Below are 15,845 nucleotides of genomic sequence, written 5' to 3' on the forward strand. Positions count from 1 at the left end.
GAAAGTGTGGCTTTCAGAAAACCTACTTGCATTTTCTACACGTTCTCCACCAAGGTCCAGAGTTTCCTTAAGCCTGCCCTCAGCTCTGCTTCTTAATTCTCCCACAGCCTGGATCCCTTCTTTTCTGTTCTATCCTTGTGTCCATTACAAGAGTTGAAAAACGAAGCCCGAAGGGCTCCCCGTGGGTTTGCAGAGACCAAAAAAATGCTGGATAGATAAAACTGACTGCAAAGAGGCGCTTAAAACAGTGAAACTCGACCTCAAAAGAGAGACAAGAAAACATTCCCTTATAAAGGAGCACTGTTCTAAATCTGATGTTGTCTCTGCCTTCCCAGCCTTTCCAGTTGTCAGCTCTCTTTTCTGACTCGGCTAAGTCCTAGGTTCTGACGAGGTGCGGGAAAAGCTCTGAGGTTGTACCTAGCGGACCTCTTTGTTTTTATCCTTCCTTTACCTGACCTTCTCCATAGTGCGCCTCTAACACCAGTGCTTACCTTGTGAGCCAGAAAACAGACAGCACATTCACACTCAGTAATTCAAGGAAGGTCGGTGATTAAAAGGAGCGTTTACAACATGACAAATAGAGTCTAGGAAAAGCAGTAAGGATGGTGCAGTGCCCTGGAGCTAGTCACATGGGGAGCTGATGTCGCCCCCAGGCCTCACAGGGCTGGAGGAGCCTTCCAGGAATTTCACAGATTAGGAACTCCAGAGATTAGCTGCATGCGGGGCACTTGCCCTTTGGTCCAAGGACCCAGCCAACCTGTATCATCTCAGTGAGGAGAAGCCGCAGGTACAGTTTCCTGCCCTCTGATCACCCAGAACCTCCTTGTGGCAAATCTCATCAGAACCAGAGGGCAAGCGTTCAGGAGATCCCTGCATGTCAGTCTCTGGGGACCCAGAGAAGGTGGAGAATGTACCTGGGAAATTTGCAGGACATTGACCAAGTCAAGGGTGGTGCAGTGGAAGGATACTAAAAGATTTAGGGGCTGGGCATGGTGGCTCACACCTGTAATCCCAGCACTTTGGGAGGCTGAGGCAGGCGGATTACTTGAGGCCAGGGGTTCAAGACCAGCCTGGCCAACATGGTGAAACCCTGTCTCTACTACAAATACAAAAAATTATCTGGGCATGGTGGGTCGCACCTGTAATCCCAGCTACCAGGGAGGCTGAGGCAGGAGAATCACTTGAACCCGGGAGGCAGAGGTCACAGGGAGGCAGACGTCACAGTGAACCGAGATCACGCCACTGCCCTCCAGCCTGGGCAACACAGCAAGACTCCGTCTCAAAAAATAAAAAATATAAAGGATTTAGGGAACTGGTGATTTTAGGTCACTGAACAAAAAAAACAACACCGTTCTCTTAACATTTCTGCATATTTCAGCACTTCCTTCCTTGGGATCTTTGTATTCTTTGGTCTCTTGGCTTTAACTACCCTCTTTATACTGAAGACTCCCAATCCGGTCTTTAGTACAGACCGCTCCCTGAGCTCAGATCCACAAGTCCAAGTACATATTAGTCTCTCTGCTTGGTTTTTTGTTTCTTTGTTTTTCGGGGTTTTTTTGAGATGGAGTCTGTGTCTGTCACCCAGGCTGGAGTACAATGGTGCCATCTCGGCTCACTGCAACCTCTGCCTCCTGGTTCAAGTGATTCTCCTGCTTCAGCCTCCCGAGTAGCTGGGATTACAGGCATGCACCACCATGCCTGGCTAATTTTTGTATTTTTAGTAGAGACGGGGTTTCACCATGTTGCCCAGGCTGGTCTCGAACTCCTGACCTTTGGTGGTTCGCTCACCTCGGCCTCCCAAAGTGATGGGATTGCAGGCATGAGCCACCGCGCCCGGCTAATCTCTCTTCTTGGGAGTCTCATAGAAATATCAGCCTTAATACATGTGAAACTACATGTATGATCTTCCCTCCTCAGACCCACTTCTCTCTGTCTTCCCTCGCCTAAAGCTCAGACCGACAACTTCAGAGTCACCCTGGGCAGCTCATTATTGCACATCTGATCTTATCTCCCAGAAAATCCTGGAGGTTTGGGTGATCAAAAGGCACCCAGAACCTGACCCCTCTCACTGCCTGCACTGCTCATTACGTCCGACTTGTCCAAATTGCAGTAATCTCCAGGATGTTACAACAGCCTCTCAGCATCTGAATTCTTCCCTTCACAACATCTTAGAGTTACTCATCAACTCTGGTTCATTCAGACAAAAAGGCCTACAAGACCCTATGCAACTCCCTCTTACTTCTCTGACCTCATATGATATTCTCCCTGAGGCTCCTCCAGATCTAGCCCCCAGGTTAACAGCACACCAGAGCCTGCCTCAGGGCCTTTGCAGATGGCAAGGAGGGAAATTTATCTTTAGTTTTAAAATAATCTAATAATGAAAACAGCCAGGCACACAAAACACACAAAACTCTTACTCAAGTGTTTGTAGCAGCATTTTTCTTTTTCTTTTGTTTGTTTGTTTGTTTGTTTTTTTGCAAGACGGAGTCTTGCTCTGTCGCCCAGGCTAGAGTGCAGTGGTGCGATCTCAGCTCACTGCAACCTCCAGCCCCCTAGGTTTTAAACAATTCTCCTGCCTCAGCCTCCAGAATAGCTGAGATTACAGGTGTGCACCACCACGCCTGGCTAGTTTTTGTATTTTTAGTAGAGACAGGGTTTCACCATGTTGGCCAGGCTGGTCTCGAACTCCTAACCTCATGATCCGCCTACCTCTGCCTCCCAAAGTGCTGGCCCGGCCGCATTTTTCATAATAGCCCAAACCTGGAAGCAACCCAGAAGTCTGTCAGCTGTTGAATGGGCAAACAAAATGTGGGATAGCCACATAATGGAATAATCATTTGGCAATAAACAAGAATGAAGTACTGATACATGTGACAATGTGGACCTTGAAATCATGCGAAGTGGACATTAGGAGATAATGAACACATCCCAGTTACCAAAGGCCTCAGACCGTGTTTCCATTCATAGGAAACATCTAGAATAAACATCCACAGACAGAAACAGGCTGCCTAGGACTAAGGAAGATGGAGGGTGACGGCTAGGGGGTACAGGTTTCTTTTAGGGGTGATGAAAATATTCTAAAATTGGTTGTGTTGATGGTTGTACAGTTTTGTGACTGCTAAAAACCATTGAATTGCTCAGTTTAAATGAGTAAATCAGATAATATCTGAATCCTATCTCAAAGCAGTTAAAAAAGATGATCAAAGTGATTGCTGTCTTAATAAAACATTCCTGTCGTTTTTCCAAGTGGCATATATGTCTTCACATTTTATTTTATTTATTTATTATTTATTTTTTGAGATGGAGTCTTGCTCTGTAGCCCAGAGCTGGAGTGCAGTGGCACGATCTTGGCTCACTGCAACCTCTGCCCCCCGGGTTCAAGCAATTCTCCTGCCTCAACCTCCCAAGTAGCTGGGATTACAGGTGCGTACCACTGGCTAATTTTTGTATTTTTAGTAGAGATGGGATTTCACCGTGTTGGCCTGGCTGGTCTCGAACTCCCGACCTCATGATCTGCCCACTTCAGCCTCCCAAAGTGCTGGGATTACAGGCGTTAGCCACCGTCCAGCCTATTTTATTTTTTTGAGATGGGGTCTCATTCTGTCACTCAGGCTGGAGTGCGGTGGCACGATCACAGCTCACTGCAGCCTCAACCTCCCAGGCTTAGGTGAGCCTCCAACCTCAGCCTCCCAAGTAACTGACTTCAGGTGTGGGCACTACCATGCCTGGCCAGTCTTCAAATTTTATACAGTTGTACCTAGAGCTGTAAAGGGAACTCTGTGACTGCTTTTTTTCCCCCAAGTGAAACTTGGTTCATCTGTGATGACTACTCTTGTTTTCATTTCCGCATTAAACTTTTTATTCCCTTTTTCTTTCTTTTTTTTTTTTTTTTTGAGGCAGGGTTTCACTGTGTCATCCAGGCTGGAGTACAGTGGCGCAATCACAGCTCGATGTGGCAGTTTCAACCTCCCTGGACTTAGGTGATCCTCCCACCTCAGCCTCCAGAGTAGCTGGGACTATCGGTGTGTGCCACCACATCCAGCTAATTTTTCTAATTTTTGTAGAGAGGGGGTCTCACTGTGTTACCCAGGCTGTCTCGAACTCCTTCGCTCAAGTGATTCTCCTGCCTCAGCCTCCCAGAGTTCTGGGATTACAGATGTGAGCCACCGCACCCGGCTACCCCTTTAAACTCTTAAATTTATCTGGAGCATACATACTAGAGGTTCAATATTTAGATGTTGTTGAAGTGGATGAAAATGTTTCCTCCTGGGTTCGTAAGAGAAGCAGAGGGTACTAATCGCCGTGTATTTCCCCTTTGCAGAACTTTCACGATGGCCGGAAAGCACAGCAGCACATCGAGACTTGCTGGAAGCAGCTTGAATCCGTAAGTGAACAATGCACAGCAAAATAAATGGCTTTATAGATTTTTTTTTTTCTTTTTTTGAGACGGAGCCTCCCTCTGTTGCCCAGGCTGGAGTGCAATGGTGTGATCTTGGCTCACTGCAACCTCCACTTCCCGGGTTCAAGTGATTCTCCTGCCTCAGCCTCCCGAGTAGCTGAGATTACAGGCACATGCCACCGCGCCCAGCTAATTTTTGTATTTTTGGTAGAGATGGGGTTTTGTCATGTTGGCCAGGGTGGTCTTGAACTCCTGCCCTGAAGTGATTCGCCCACCTCGGCCTCCCAAAGTTCTAGGATTACAGGCGTGAGCCACTGTGCCCAGCCTAAGAAATGTCTTTATAGATTTTCCAATTTCAATTTAATTTAAGCTTGAATCAATGAGTAAGTAAAAAACATGCATACACAGACACTAACAAAACACCTTTATAGATTTTTCTCGTTTGTTTCTAGGACCACTATCTAAAGTTGAGCCAAAAGGGCTCAAGTTGAGTATTTTTCTAAAAGTCACGTGGAAATAATAAAGATTAGACAGTTTTGATAGAAACAAATGCAGATTTTAAAATAACTTCTGGAAATTATGACATATAAAAAAATAAATTCAGAGAAGTTCTTGGGCCAGACATGTTGGCTCACGCCTATAATCCCAGCAATTTGGGAGGCGGAGGCAGGAGGATCGCTTGAGCTCAGAAGTTCAAGACCAGCATGGGCGACATGACAAAACCTAGTCTCTACAAAAAATGCAAAAGTTAGCCGGGCATGGTGGTGCATGCCTGTAGTCACAGCAGCTAGTGAGGCTGAGGTGGGAAGATAACTGAGCCAGGAAGGTCAAGGCTGCGGTGAGCCGAGATGGTGCCACTGCACTGCAGCCTGGGTGACAAAGTGAGACCCTCACTCAAGAAAACAAAAAGAAGAAGAAGAAAAAGAACAATGCTCTTTGGGAGCTGTAGATAAAATTACGTCTTCTCGTAGGACTCTTGTGGTTTCATAATTATTTTCCTCTGATTTTAGAGTAAAAGGCGATTTGAACGCGATTGCAAAGAGGCGGACAGGGCGCAGCAGTACTTTGAGAAAATGGATGCTGACATCAATGTCACAAAAGCGGATGTTGAAAAGGTGAGATGAAAGCTCAAGTGTGGGCCAGGCACAGTGGCTCTCGCCTGTAATCCCAGCACTTTGGTTTTTTTTTTTTTTTTTTTGAGACGGAGTCTCGCTGTGTCTCCCAGGCTGGAGTGCAGTGGCGTGATCTCGGCTCACTGCAAGCTCCGCCTCCCGGGTTCACGCCATTCTCCCGCCTCAGCCTCCCAAGTAGCTGAGACTACAGGCGCCCGCCACCACGCCCGGCTAGTTTTTTGTATTTTTAGTAGAGACGGGGTTTCACCATGTTAGCCAGGATAGTCTCGATCTCCTGACCTCGTGATCCACCCACCTCGGCCTCCCAAAGTGCTGGGATTACAGGCTTGAGCCACCGCGCCCAGCCAATCCCAGCACTTTGGGAGGCTGAGGTGAGCAGATCATCTGAGGCCAGGAGTTCGAGACCAGCCTGGCCAAGATGGTGAAACCCCATCTCTACTAAAAACACAAAAATTAGCCGAGTGCGGTGGCAGGCACCTATAATCACAGCTACTAGGGAGGCTGAGGCAGGAGAATCGCTTGAGCCTGGGAGGCGTTGGCTGCAGTGAGCCAAGATCACGCCACTGCACTCCAGCATGGGTAATAAGAGCGAAACTATCTCCAAAAAAAAAAAAGAAAAAGGAAAGTTCAAGTGTGTCTTTCATTTCCCCTGTGAGTGTTCATCACTGACTGCCCATCCCCAGGTTCCCATTTCTGATGTAGCCACAGAAGGCACTACACGGGGAATCATTTTCGTTTTGTGTCAACCTTTGTGGGGACCAGAAGCTCAAGTGTGGGGAATCTTCGGTGTTAGGATTTGAGGCGTTTATCTGTTGAGTCACCAGGGCGATAAAGTGGAGACTTAGACCATGAGCAATCTGGGAACAACGTTCCAGAAGGTTGTGGCTGTTAATGGCTTTTCAAAGAGAAAGTCGATTTCTTGAGAGCCGGAGGAGACAGGACAGGGCCATCTGGAAGAGCTTGGCTGCTTATAATGGTTTCTTTAGAGCGAGAGTCTCACTGCTTGTCTGACTTCTAATTGATTCCTCCTGGTTGATAACAGTGAGGTTGTCGTTGAAGGCTTGCATATTTCAGTCCTCTCAAAAGCTTTTCTCTAAATGGACTTGTATTGCCAATTAGAAATATTATAAAACGTATACTGTTTCTCACTGTGGCTCAATATGTGTTTTTTCCCTAGAAGCTGAATTTTATTTTTATAAAAGTCATCAATACAGTGTAAACAAAATTAGGCTTTTACATAACAGGGATTCATTCGTGATGCCCATGGCTGTTCGGGCATTCATAGCCTCATGCTGTATGTGGGTGAAAGCACTAAGTTTTCATAGATTTGTTGTTGAGCTTTTGACAGATCAGTTAGAGATGAGTTTAGTTGGGAAATGGTGTGAATTATTATTTGCCCAATTCTGCCAAATTCCTTGCTTAAAGACTAGGTATACATTAGTATTAGTATGTCTTTCTCTAAAATTATTGAATATATTAAAATACATATTCTTGCCAGGTGCTGTGGCACACACCCCTAGACTCAGCTACTCAGGAGGCTGAAGCAAGAGGATTGCTTGAGCCCAAGAGTTCAAGTCCAGACTGGGCAACGTAACGAGACCCATCTCAGGGGCAGGGAAGAGTTCTCAATATCTGTATTTGATCTCAAAGTGGAGATACTTACTTTACCAAAAGACATTAATTTGCTGCTAAAGTTAAATATTTAAAATGTTATTCAATTAAAATAAGTTAGATTAGCCCAAAGTTTAAAAAGATATTTTATGTTGAGTGAGGTAAATCAGTGTATCTTTCATATATATATATATATATATATATGTGTGTGTGTGTGTGCTAAAAGAAGTATATATGTATATATTTAAGAGATAGTGAGATACGGTCTCTATTTTTATTTTTTATGTTTATTTATTTTTATTTTTAATTTTATTATTTTTTTGAGATGGAGTCTCGCTCTGTCGCCCAGGCTGGAGTGCAGTGGTGTGATCTTAGCGCACAACAACCTCTACCTTCAGGGCTCAAGTGATCCTCCTGCCTCAGCCTCCTGAGTAGCTGGGACTACAGGAGCCCACCACACCCTGCTAATGACCCTGTCTTTAAATTAATAATTTTTTTTTTTGTGGGGTGTGTTGGCTCATGCCTGTAATCCCAGCACTTTGGGAGGCCAAGGTGAGCAGATTGTTTGAGTCCAGGAGTTCAAGTCCAGCCTGGGCAACATGGTGAGACCCTGCCTCTACAAAAAATACAGAAAAATTAGTGGGGCATGGTGGCCCATGTCTGTGGTCCCCAGCTACTCCAGAGGCCAAGGTGGGAGGATCGCTTGGTCCTGGGAGGCAGAGTTTGCAGTAAACCACAGTCCTGCTGCTGCACTCCAGCCTGGATGACAGAGCCAGACCCTGTCTCAAAAAAAAGCACTCGGCCTCTAAACTGTCATTTCGTTTGTGTTCTGTTTTTTTCTGTAGAGATGGTCATAGCAGCAGCAAGTAATGATACTTGCATTTCTTTTCCAATCTTCATGCCTTTTGTTTATTTTTTCTTATCTTAATTCTGCTGGTTATGCCCTCTGTTCTGCTGAGTCATCATTGTGGACTTCCTCAGCTTGTTTCTGATTGCAAAGAGAGGGCTTCAAAAGGTTCCCCATTAAGAATGATTCTTTTTTTTTTTTTTTTGAGATGAAGTTTTACTCTTGTTGCCCAGGCTGGAGTGCAATAGCACAATCTCAGCTCACTGCAACCTCCACCTCCTGGGTTCAAGCGATTCTCCTGCAGCCTCCCAAGTTGCTGGGATTACAGACATCACCACACCCAGCTAATTTTTTGTGTTGTTGGTAGAAATGGGGTCTCACCATGTTGTCCAGGCTGGTCTCAAACTCCTGACCTCAGGTGATCCACCGGCCTCGGCCCCCCGAAGTGCTGGGATTACAGGCGTGAGCCACTGCGCCCGGCCAAGAATGATTTTAATATACTCTTTATTGGTTAAACAATTTTCCTTTTCCTGTGTTGCCAAGAGCTTTTTTTTAAGCTTGACTTATTATTGAATATCATTAAATATTTGTTCTGCTTCCTTTAATTCATTAACGTAGTCAATTACATTAATCAATTTTTTTTACATTGAGCCAAATTAGTGTTCCTGGGACAAATTCAACTAGATTATGATGTATTATGTTTTTATGCGTAGCTGAATTTGTTAATATTTTATTTAAGATTTTTCATTGAAATGGTCTGTATTCGTTGAAATTGTTCTATAATTTTCCTTTCTTGTCTGTTCTACTTTGCATTACTTATGAGTTTTGGAGTGTTTACTCTTGTTTCTGAAATAATATATGTAAAATTAAATTTGCTATCCCTTAAATGTTTGATGATACTGCTTTGCGTAAATCAGTTAAAATTCCATATTTTATTGTCTACTTCTGGGTTAATCCTAGTGGGTTATCTTTTTGTAGCAATATATCTGTTTCATCATAAATTTTCAAATTTATTGGCAAAAAGTTGCCCATAATATGTTCTCACCTTAATTTTTGCTGCATATGTTATATCTCCCCTATTTACTCCTAATACTTTTTTTATATTTTTTCTTTTTTTCTGGACATGTTTTTTAATAAATTATTTATGCTTATTTTATTATATTACTATTTTTTGTATATAGAGATGGAATCTCACTATGTTGCCCAGGCTGGCCTAAGCCTCAGCCTCCTAAAGTATTAGGATTGTGGGCATGAACCACTGTGCCCAGCCTTAAAATCATTGTTACTAGTATCAGATTTCATCTTTGTGGAGCTTCCCTTTTCTATTTTTATTTTCTATTTTATTTAACTTCTTCCCCCACCACCCCCATTCCCCTCCTTCTCCTTCTATCATTACCTTTGGATTTATTCCATTACCCTTTTAAAAAGTTCTTTCTTTAGATGCTTACTTCAGTCTTTCTTCTTTTCCAGTATAAACATTAAGATTATAGACTTCCCACTTAAGTACTGTTTTCTCTGTTTCCCACATATTTTGGTATGTGGTATTATTAATGATGTCTATTTCCAGATATTTGTCCTTTCTTTTACAGTTTAATCTTTCACCTATGATTAATTTAGAGGCATGGTTTTAAATTTCTAAACACATGGCATATTTCAACTTTTGTTACAGATTTTTATTTATTCATTTATTTTTAAAATTTATTTATTTATTTTTTTTTCAGAGACGTAGTCTCATTCTGTCATCCAGGCTGGAGTGCAATGGCACTATCTCGGTTCCCTGCAACCTCTGCCTCCCTGGTTCAAGCGATTCTCCTGCCCCAGCCTCCCTAGTCCTGGGATTACAGATGTGCGCCACCACATCCGGATAATTTTTTGTGTGTATTTTTAGGAGAGACAGGGTCTTACCATGTTGGCCATGCTGGTCTCAAACTCCTTACCTCAAGTGATCTGCCCGACTCAGCCTCCCAAAGTGCTGGGATTATAGGCGTGAGCCACCATGCCTGGCAAGATTTCTAACTAAATTGCATTATGGTCCTGGGAAATCTGTATGAGTTTGAGTCTTCTCTATTTGTTGAGATTGGTTTTACAGCCTAGTACACAGTCAGTTTTTATAAATATTCTTTAAATAATTGAAAATAATGTGTATTCTCTAGTTTTTTGTTTGTTTTTTGTTTGTTTGTTTGTTTTTGTTTTTGAGACAGAGTCTCGCTCTGTCGCCCAGGCTGGAGTGCAGTGGCGCGATGTCAGCTCACTGCAAACTCCGCCTCCCGGATTCACGCCATTCTCCTGCCTCAGCCTCCCGAGTAGCTGGGACTGCAGGCGCCTGCCACCACCCCCGGCTATTTTTTTTTTATTTTTAGTAGAGACGGGGTTTCACTGTGTTAGCCAGGATGGTCTCGATCTCATGACCTTGTGATCCACCCGCCTTGGCCTCCCAAAGTGCTGGGATTACAGGCGTGAGTCACCGCGCCCGGCATTCTCTAGTATTTTTATTAGGCCAAACTTACTGTTTTATCCAAATATTCCTATCATTAAGGATTTTGTTTTTCAACTTGTTCTAACACTTTCTGAGAAAAATATGTAACATCCTTGTGTCTTAATTTCCTTGTCTATAAAATAGGGACACTGAGGAACAGGATAGATACGAATATTAACTGAGTTAATATGTAAAAGATGCACAAAACCATTTATGGGATGTTGCCAGTGATAATGGTGGAGGATTATTGATTTTCTGTCTATTTTACTGTTTTATTATGGAGTTATTCTATTAAACAAATGAAGTTTAGAATTGTTTTTTGGTTTTTTTTTTTTTTTTTTTTTTGAGATGGATTCTTGCTCTGCCTCCCAGGCTGGAGTGCAGTGGCTGGATCTCAGCTCACTGCAAGCTCCGCCTCCCGGGTTTACGCCATTCTTCTGCCTCAGCCTGCCGAGTAGCTGGGACTACAGGCGCCCGCCACCACGCCCGGCTAGTTTTTTGTATTTTTTTTAGTAGAGACGGAGTTTCACCGTGTTAGACAGGATGGTCTCGATCTCCTGACTTCGTGATCCGCCCGTCTCGGCCTCCCAAAGTGCTGGGATTACAGGCTTGAGCCACCGCGTCCGGCCGAAGTTTAGAATTGTAATATGTTCAGGTGATTTCGTTTTTCATCGATAAAAAGTGACCCTCTTTCCCAGTCAAGCTTAATCCCCTAAGTCTATTTTACCTGATGTAAACCAGATACCTTTAAGTTAACATTGCCTGGCAGATCTTTCCCATACTTTGACTTTATACTTTTCTTTGTCCTCATATTTAGATGTGTCTTTTGCAAATGGCATATGACTGGTTTCTGGGGTTTTTGTTTGTTTTTTTCTTTTTTTTGAGTCTCACTCTGTTACCCAGGCTGGAGTGCAGTGGCATCATCTCCACTCACTGCAACCTCCACCTCCTGGGTTCAAGCGATTCCCCTGCCTCAGCCTCCCAAGTAGCTGGGATTAAGGTGCCCGCCACCACACCTGGCTAATTTTCATATTTTTAGTAGAGATGAGGTTTCACCATGTTGGCTAGGCTGGTCTCGAACCCCTGACCTCAGATGATCCCCCCCCACCCCAGCCTCCCAAAGTGCTGCGATTATAGGCATGAGCCACCGTGCCTGGCCTGTTTTTTGTTTTGTTTTTGGTTTTTGTTTTGAAATAGAGTCTCTCTCTGTTGCCCAGGCTGGAGTGCAGTGGTTCAATCTCAACTCACTGCCACCTCCGCCTCCTGGGTTCAAGCCATTCTCGTGTCTCAGTCTCCTGAGCAGCTGAGATTACAGGTATGAGCCACCACACTCGGCTAATTTTTGAGTTTTTAGCAGAGATGGGGTTTCACCATGTTGACCAGGCTGGTCTCGAACTCTTGACCTCAGGTGATCCACCCACCTCGGCCTCCCAAAGTGCTGGGATTACAGGTGTGAGCCACCACGCCCAGCCTTAGTCTGTTTCTCATTATTTTCAAGATATTGTTCAAGTTCACTGTTACAAGAAAGCTCGCTGTGATTGCTTCCAAACATGAATATGTTGTGTAAAACTGCAGATAGACCAGCAAGACTTCTGGGTTATACTGAGATAATTACTCCATATAAGAAGTCATATAAAGCTGGGCGCAGTGGCTCATGCCTATAATCCCAGCCCTTTGGGAGGCCAAGGCGGGAGGATCGCTTGAGCCCAGGAGTTTGAGACAAGCCTGGGCAACATGGTGAGACCTCATCTCTACAAAACCTTTTTAAAAAATTAGCCTAGTATGTAGTCTGGAGGGTGAAATGTGAGGATCACTTGAGCTTGGGAAGCAGAAGTTGCAGTGAGCCAAGATTGCACCACTGCACTCCAGCCTGGGTGACATAGCAAGATCCTGTCTCAAATAAATAAATAAATAAATAAATAAATAAAATTTATATAAGAAGGTACAAGTCAGCTGGGCATGATGGTTCATGCCTATCATCCAAGCACTTTGGGAGGCTGAGGCAGGAGGAGTGCTGCAGGCTAGGAGTTCAAGACCAGTCTGGACAACAAAGAAAGACCCGGTCTCTACAAAATAATCAAAAAAATTAGACCAGGCATGGTGGCTCATGCATGTAATCCCAGCACTATGGCAGGCTGAGGCAGGCGGATCACCTGAGGTCAGGGGTTTGAGACCAGCCTGGCCAACATGGTGAAACCTCATCTCTACAGAAAATACAAAAATTAGCCAGGCATGGTAGCATGTGCCTGTAATCCCAGCTACTCAAGAATCTCTTGAACCCAGGAGGTGGGGGTTGCAGTGAGCCAAGATCGCACCACTGCACTCTAGCCTGGGCGACAGAGAGAGACTCCATTTCAAAAAAAAAAAAAAATTAAAGATGAGCTGAGCATGGTGGTTTGCACCTGTAATCCCAGCTACTTAGGAGGCTGAGGTGGGAGGATCGCTTGAGCTCTGGATGTTGAGGCTGCAGTGAGCAGTGATCGCACCACTTCTCTCCAGCCTGGGTGACAGAGCAAGACTCTGTCTCAAAAAAAAGGAAAATGGTGGAGGTCGTAGCAGAGAAACCTGTGAGGTTCAGAGCAGACTGTGTGTAATTATGAATGTATGTTTCGTGGATCTTTATCTATGGTGATGGGGGCCTAGACTTAAAGTGGGTTCTCCCCAAGCGGGCATTACCTGGATTCATTACCAAGCTACATTAATGTCAGTTTTCAGCTTAGGGTTTGGAGTCCACACATGTTGTGAATTCTGGCTCTTTGTGATTCAGAAACTTCCAGGACGACTTTTTTCTTTGTTTTTCTCCCTGAGGCCAGATCCAAGACAGTTTTAACTTTTAAAAAGTACACTTGCTGAATCCAAAGGTGATTTTAGGACTTTTAACTTGTGCTGCCAGATTAAATTGCTATCCTCAACTGTTTGAATATTTCCAAAGATTTAGTACTTTTTCTTACACTGGGAGCATCATTTTGCTATTTTTATGAAAGTGCCACTTACCTCCTCTCCAAGGATATGGTGAATTACCCAATTTTGGCATCACAAATGTTGAAGCTGAGGGAGCAACTGTGTCTAAACATTGAAATTCTTAAGTTATTTTGCTGTGGATTTGACTTGAAACACTGTAATTTCCCAAAACACCCAGTACTTTGACTATTCTATCAGTTTTTTACTTTGTTGCCTATGAAGGCTTATGTCAGTGTCAAGCTAACTGGAGGCAGTTTCAGTTCTTATCATTATTTAATGTCATCTCCCATTATGATTTCTGACAGTCTCTGAATCTAACATAAATGTTTCTTCCCCAGTTCCCGCAAATGATTAAATTATCTAATTGTATTCAAAGCAGCCCATCATCCTTTTTTCTAGCAGCCAGCCACACAGCACTGGGAACGGTAAGCCTGTGCTTACAAAGGCCTTGTTTGTACCAGTGAACTTTGTCTTGTGCTTGATACAGTTGATATGAACTATAAGCATACGTACATTTTTTAAACTACCTAGGATCCTGGGTATAAGCCTGATTTTCTTTTCTTTTTGAAAGTTAATGCCCAGATATGGATTGAAACCACATTTTCATTAGCACTGTGTTCACTGTTGTTGTTGTTGTTTTTAACTTTTTATAGTGATCGAGGTTTTGCTATGTTGCCCAGGCTGGCCTCAGACCCTTGGGCTATCCTCGCACCTCTGCTTCCCTAAGTCTGGGGTTGCAGGTGTGAGCCAATGTGCCTGGTCAGCACTGTGTTCAAATCACCTCCATTAGTCCACGTCCACTCTCAGACTTCGGTACGCTTTTGCATTGTGTTAGATGCCAGCGTGTGGCCAGATGTTTAGTAGTTCCCTTATGAGAGGGTATGTGTCATCCTTAAAACACCCAGTTTAAAAGTAAATTTATGTTATAAAGTGAATATAAGAAAAAACTAGCAGTTTTTATCTCTGGGCAAGAGCGCAGATTTGGATGCCATGAGGATGCCATGTTCCTTAGAGAAAAAATGAAGAGAGGAAATCAGCTTAATTGAACGATGTTTGTTGGCAGGGAAAACTCAAGGAACCATGCAGTCTCTTTTTCTTCTTTGACATTTTGCAGCCATCATAGAGTTTTGAACTTGAAGGCTTTGAACGAGCTCCAGTGATTTGGAATTAGTTAATCTGGGTTTGTGAAAGAAGCAGTGTATGTTGGGATAGGTCATCCTGCAGCTCATGACCTCCTGTGTTTCAGCTGAAGGTGAAACAGACTCCCCTGCCACCCTTTCAACGAGGGGGACGAGACAGCCTTACTCTCTGTTTTGGGATATCGAGAGGGAAACTGCAAAGGAACATGGGAAAATTATACTGTGTGCGTCTTACTATTGTAAAAAATTAATTAATTAATTAATTTCACACCAAGATAAAGTATTCTTTGCCATTCTTCTCAGAGGCAATTACTCTTAACCCCTTGAGGTATATCCTTCTGAACCCTTTTAAAACAGCTGTTTTGGGCCAGGCACGGTGACTCATGACTGTAATCCCAGCACTTTGAGAGGCTGAAGCGGGCGGATCACCTGAGGTCAGAAGTTCAAGACCAGCTGGCCAAATGGTGAAACCCCGTCTCTACTAAAAATACAAAATTTAGCTGGGCATGGTGGCACGTGCCTGTAATCCCAGCTATTCGGGAGGCTAAGGCAAGAGAATCGCTTAAACCCAGGAAGTGGAGGTTGCAGTGAGCTGAGATCATGCCATTGCACTCTAGCCTGGGGGACAAGAGCAAAACTCTGTCTCGAAAAAAGAAAATACCAAAAATACAAAAAATTAGCTGAGTGTGGTGGCTCATACCTGTAATCCCAGTTACTCAGGAGGCAGAGATAGAAGAGTCGCTGGAACCTGGGACAAGGAGGTTGCCATGAGCCGAGATCTCGCCACTGCACTCCAGCCTGGGGGACAGAGCAAAAGTCCATCTCAAAAAAAAAAAAAAAGTTAAAAAAAAAAAAATCCAAATAGGTGTTTTTTATTAGCAATAGCACGGACAGATAAATTAAATAAAATAGGTATTCTGTTCGTCTGTTTGTTTGTTTGTTTGTTGAGACAGGGTCTCTCACTTTGTTGCTCAGGCTGGAGTGCAGCAGTGTGATCACAAGTTATTGCATCCTCAACCTTGTGGATTCAAGTGATCCTCCTGCCTCGGCCTCCAAGTAGCTGGGACCACAGGGGCATGCTACCACGCACAGCTAATTTTTTTCTTTTTTCTTTGGTAGAGATGGGGTCTCCCTATGTGTTCCCAGGCTGGTCTTGAACTCCTAGCCTCAAGTGATCCTCCTGCCGCAGCTTCACAAAGTGCTGAGATTATAGGTTTGAGCCACCACACCTGTCCCCGCTTTTTTTTTTTTAATTTAAGGGAATTCTGGTAGAATTCTG

General features: G+C 43.9%; 1 protein-coding gene and 2 long non-coding RNA genes across 52 annotated transcripts in view; 2 read left to right on the forward strand and 1 right to left on the reverse strand.

Moving 5' to 3' along the window:
- The window catches only part of FNBP1 (formin binding protein 1), a 164,718-nt gene that overhangs the window by 87,429 nt on the left and 61,444 nt on the right, over nt 1-15,845 (forward strand). For all 50 annotated transcript variants that reach the window (XR_013405451.1, XR_013405453.1, XM_077967759.1 and 47 more), the window contains exons 5-6: nt 4,322-4,384; nt 5,410-5,514. Coding sequence is in view for 48 of the 50 variants with exons in the window: in XM_077967759.1 (XP_077823885.1) it covers nt 4,322-4,384; nt 5,410-5,514 (168 nt within the window). In the remaining 2 variants the exon portion in view is untranslated. The remainder of the gene's footprint in view (nt 1-4,321; nt 4,385-5,409; nt 5,515-15,845) is intronic.
- LOC144335106 (uncharacterized) lies at nt 7,895-14,814 on the reverse strand. The gene is made up of 2 exons (XR_013405547.1): nt 12,790-14,814; nt 7,895-7,940 (listed from the first exon to the last, which is right to left on the reverse strand). It is a non-coding gene; the product is annotated as an uncharacterized LOC144335106 (long non-coding RNA).
- LOC144335079 (uncharacterized) lies at nt 8,176-14,119 on the forward strand. The gene is made up of 2 exons (XR_013405520.1): nt 8,176-8,229; nt 12,766-14,119. It is a non-coding gene; the product is annotated as an uncharacterized LOC144335079 (long non-coding RNA).

The sequence above is a fragment of the Macaca mulatta genome, chromosome 15 (genome assembly GCF_049350105.2).
Source record: "Macaca mulatta isolate MMU2019108-1 chromosome 15, T2T-MMU8v2.0, whole genome shotgun sequence".
In the NCBI taxonomy this organism is placed as follows: domain Eukaryota; kingdom Metazoa; phylum Chordata; class Mammalia; order Primates; family Cercopithecidae; genus Macaca; species Macaca mulatta.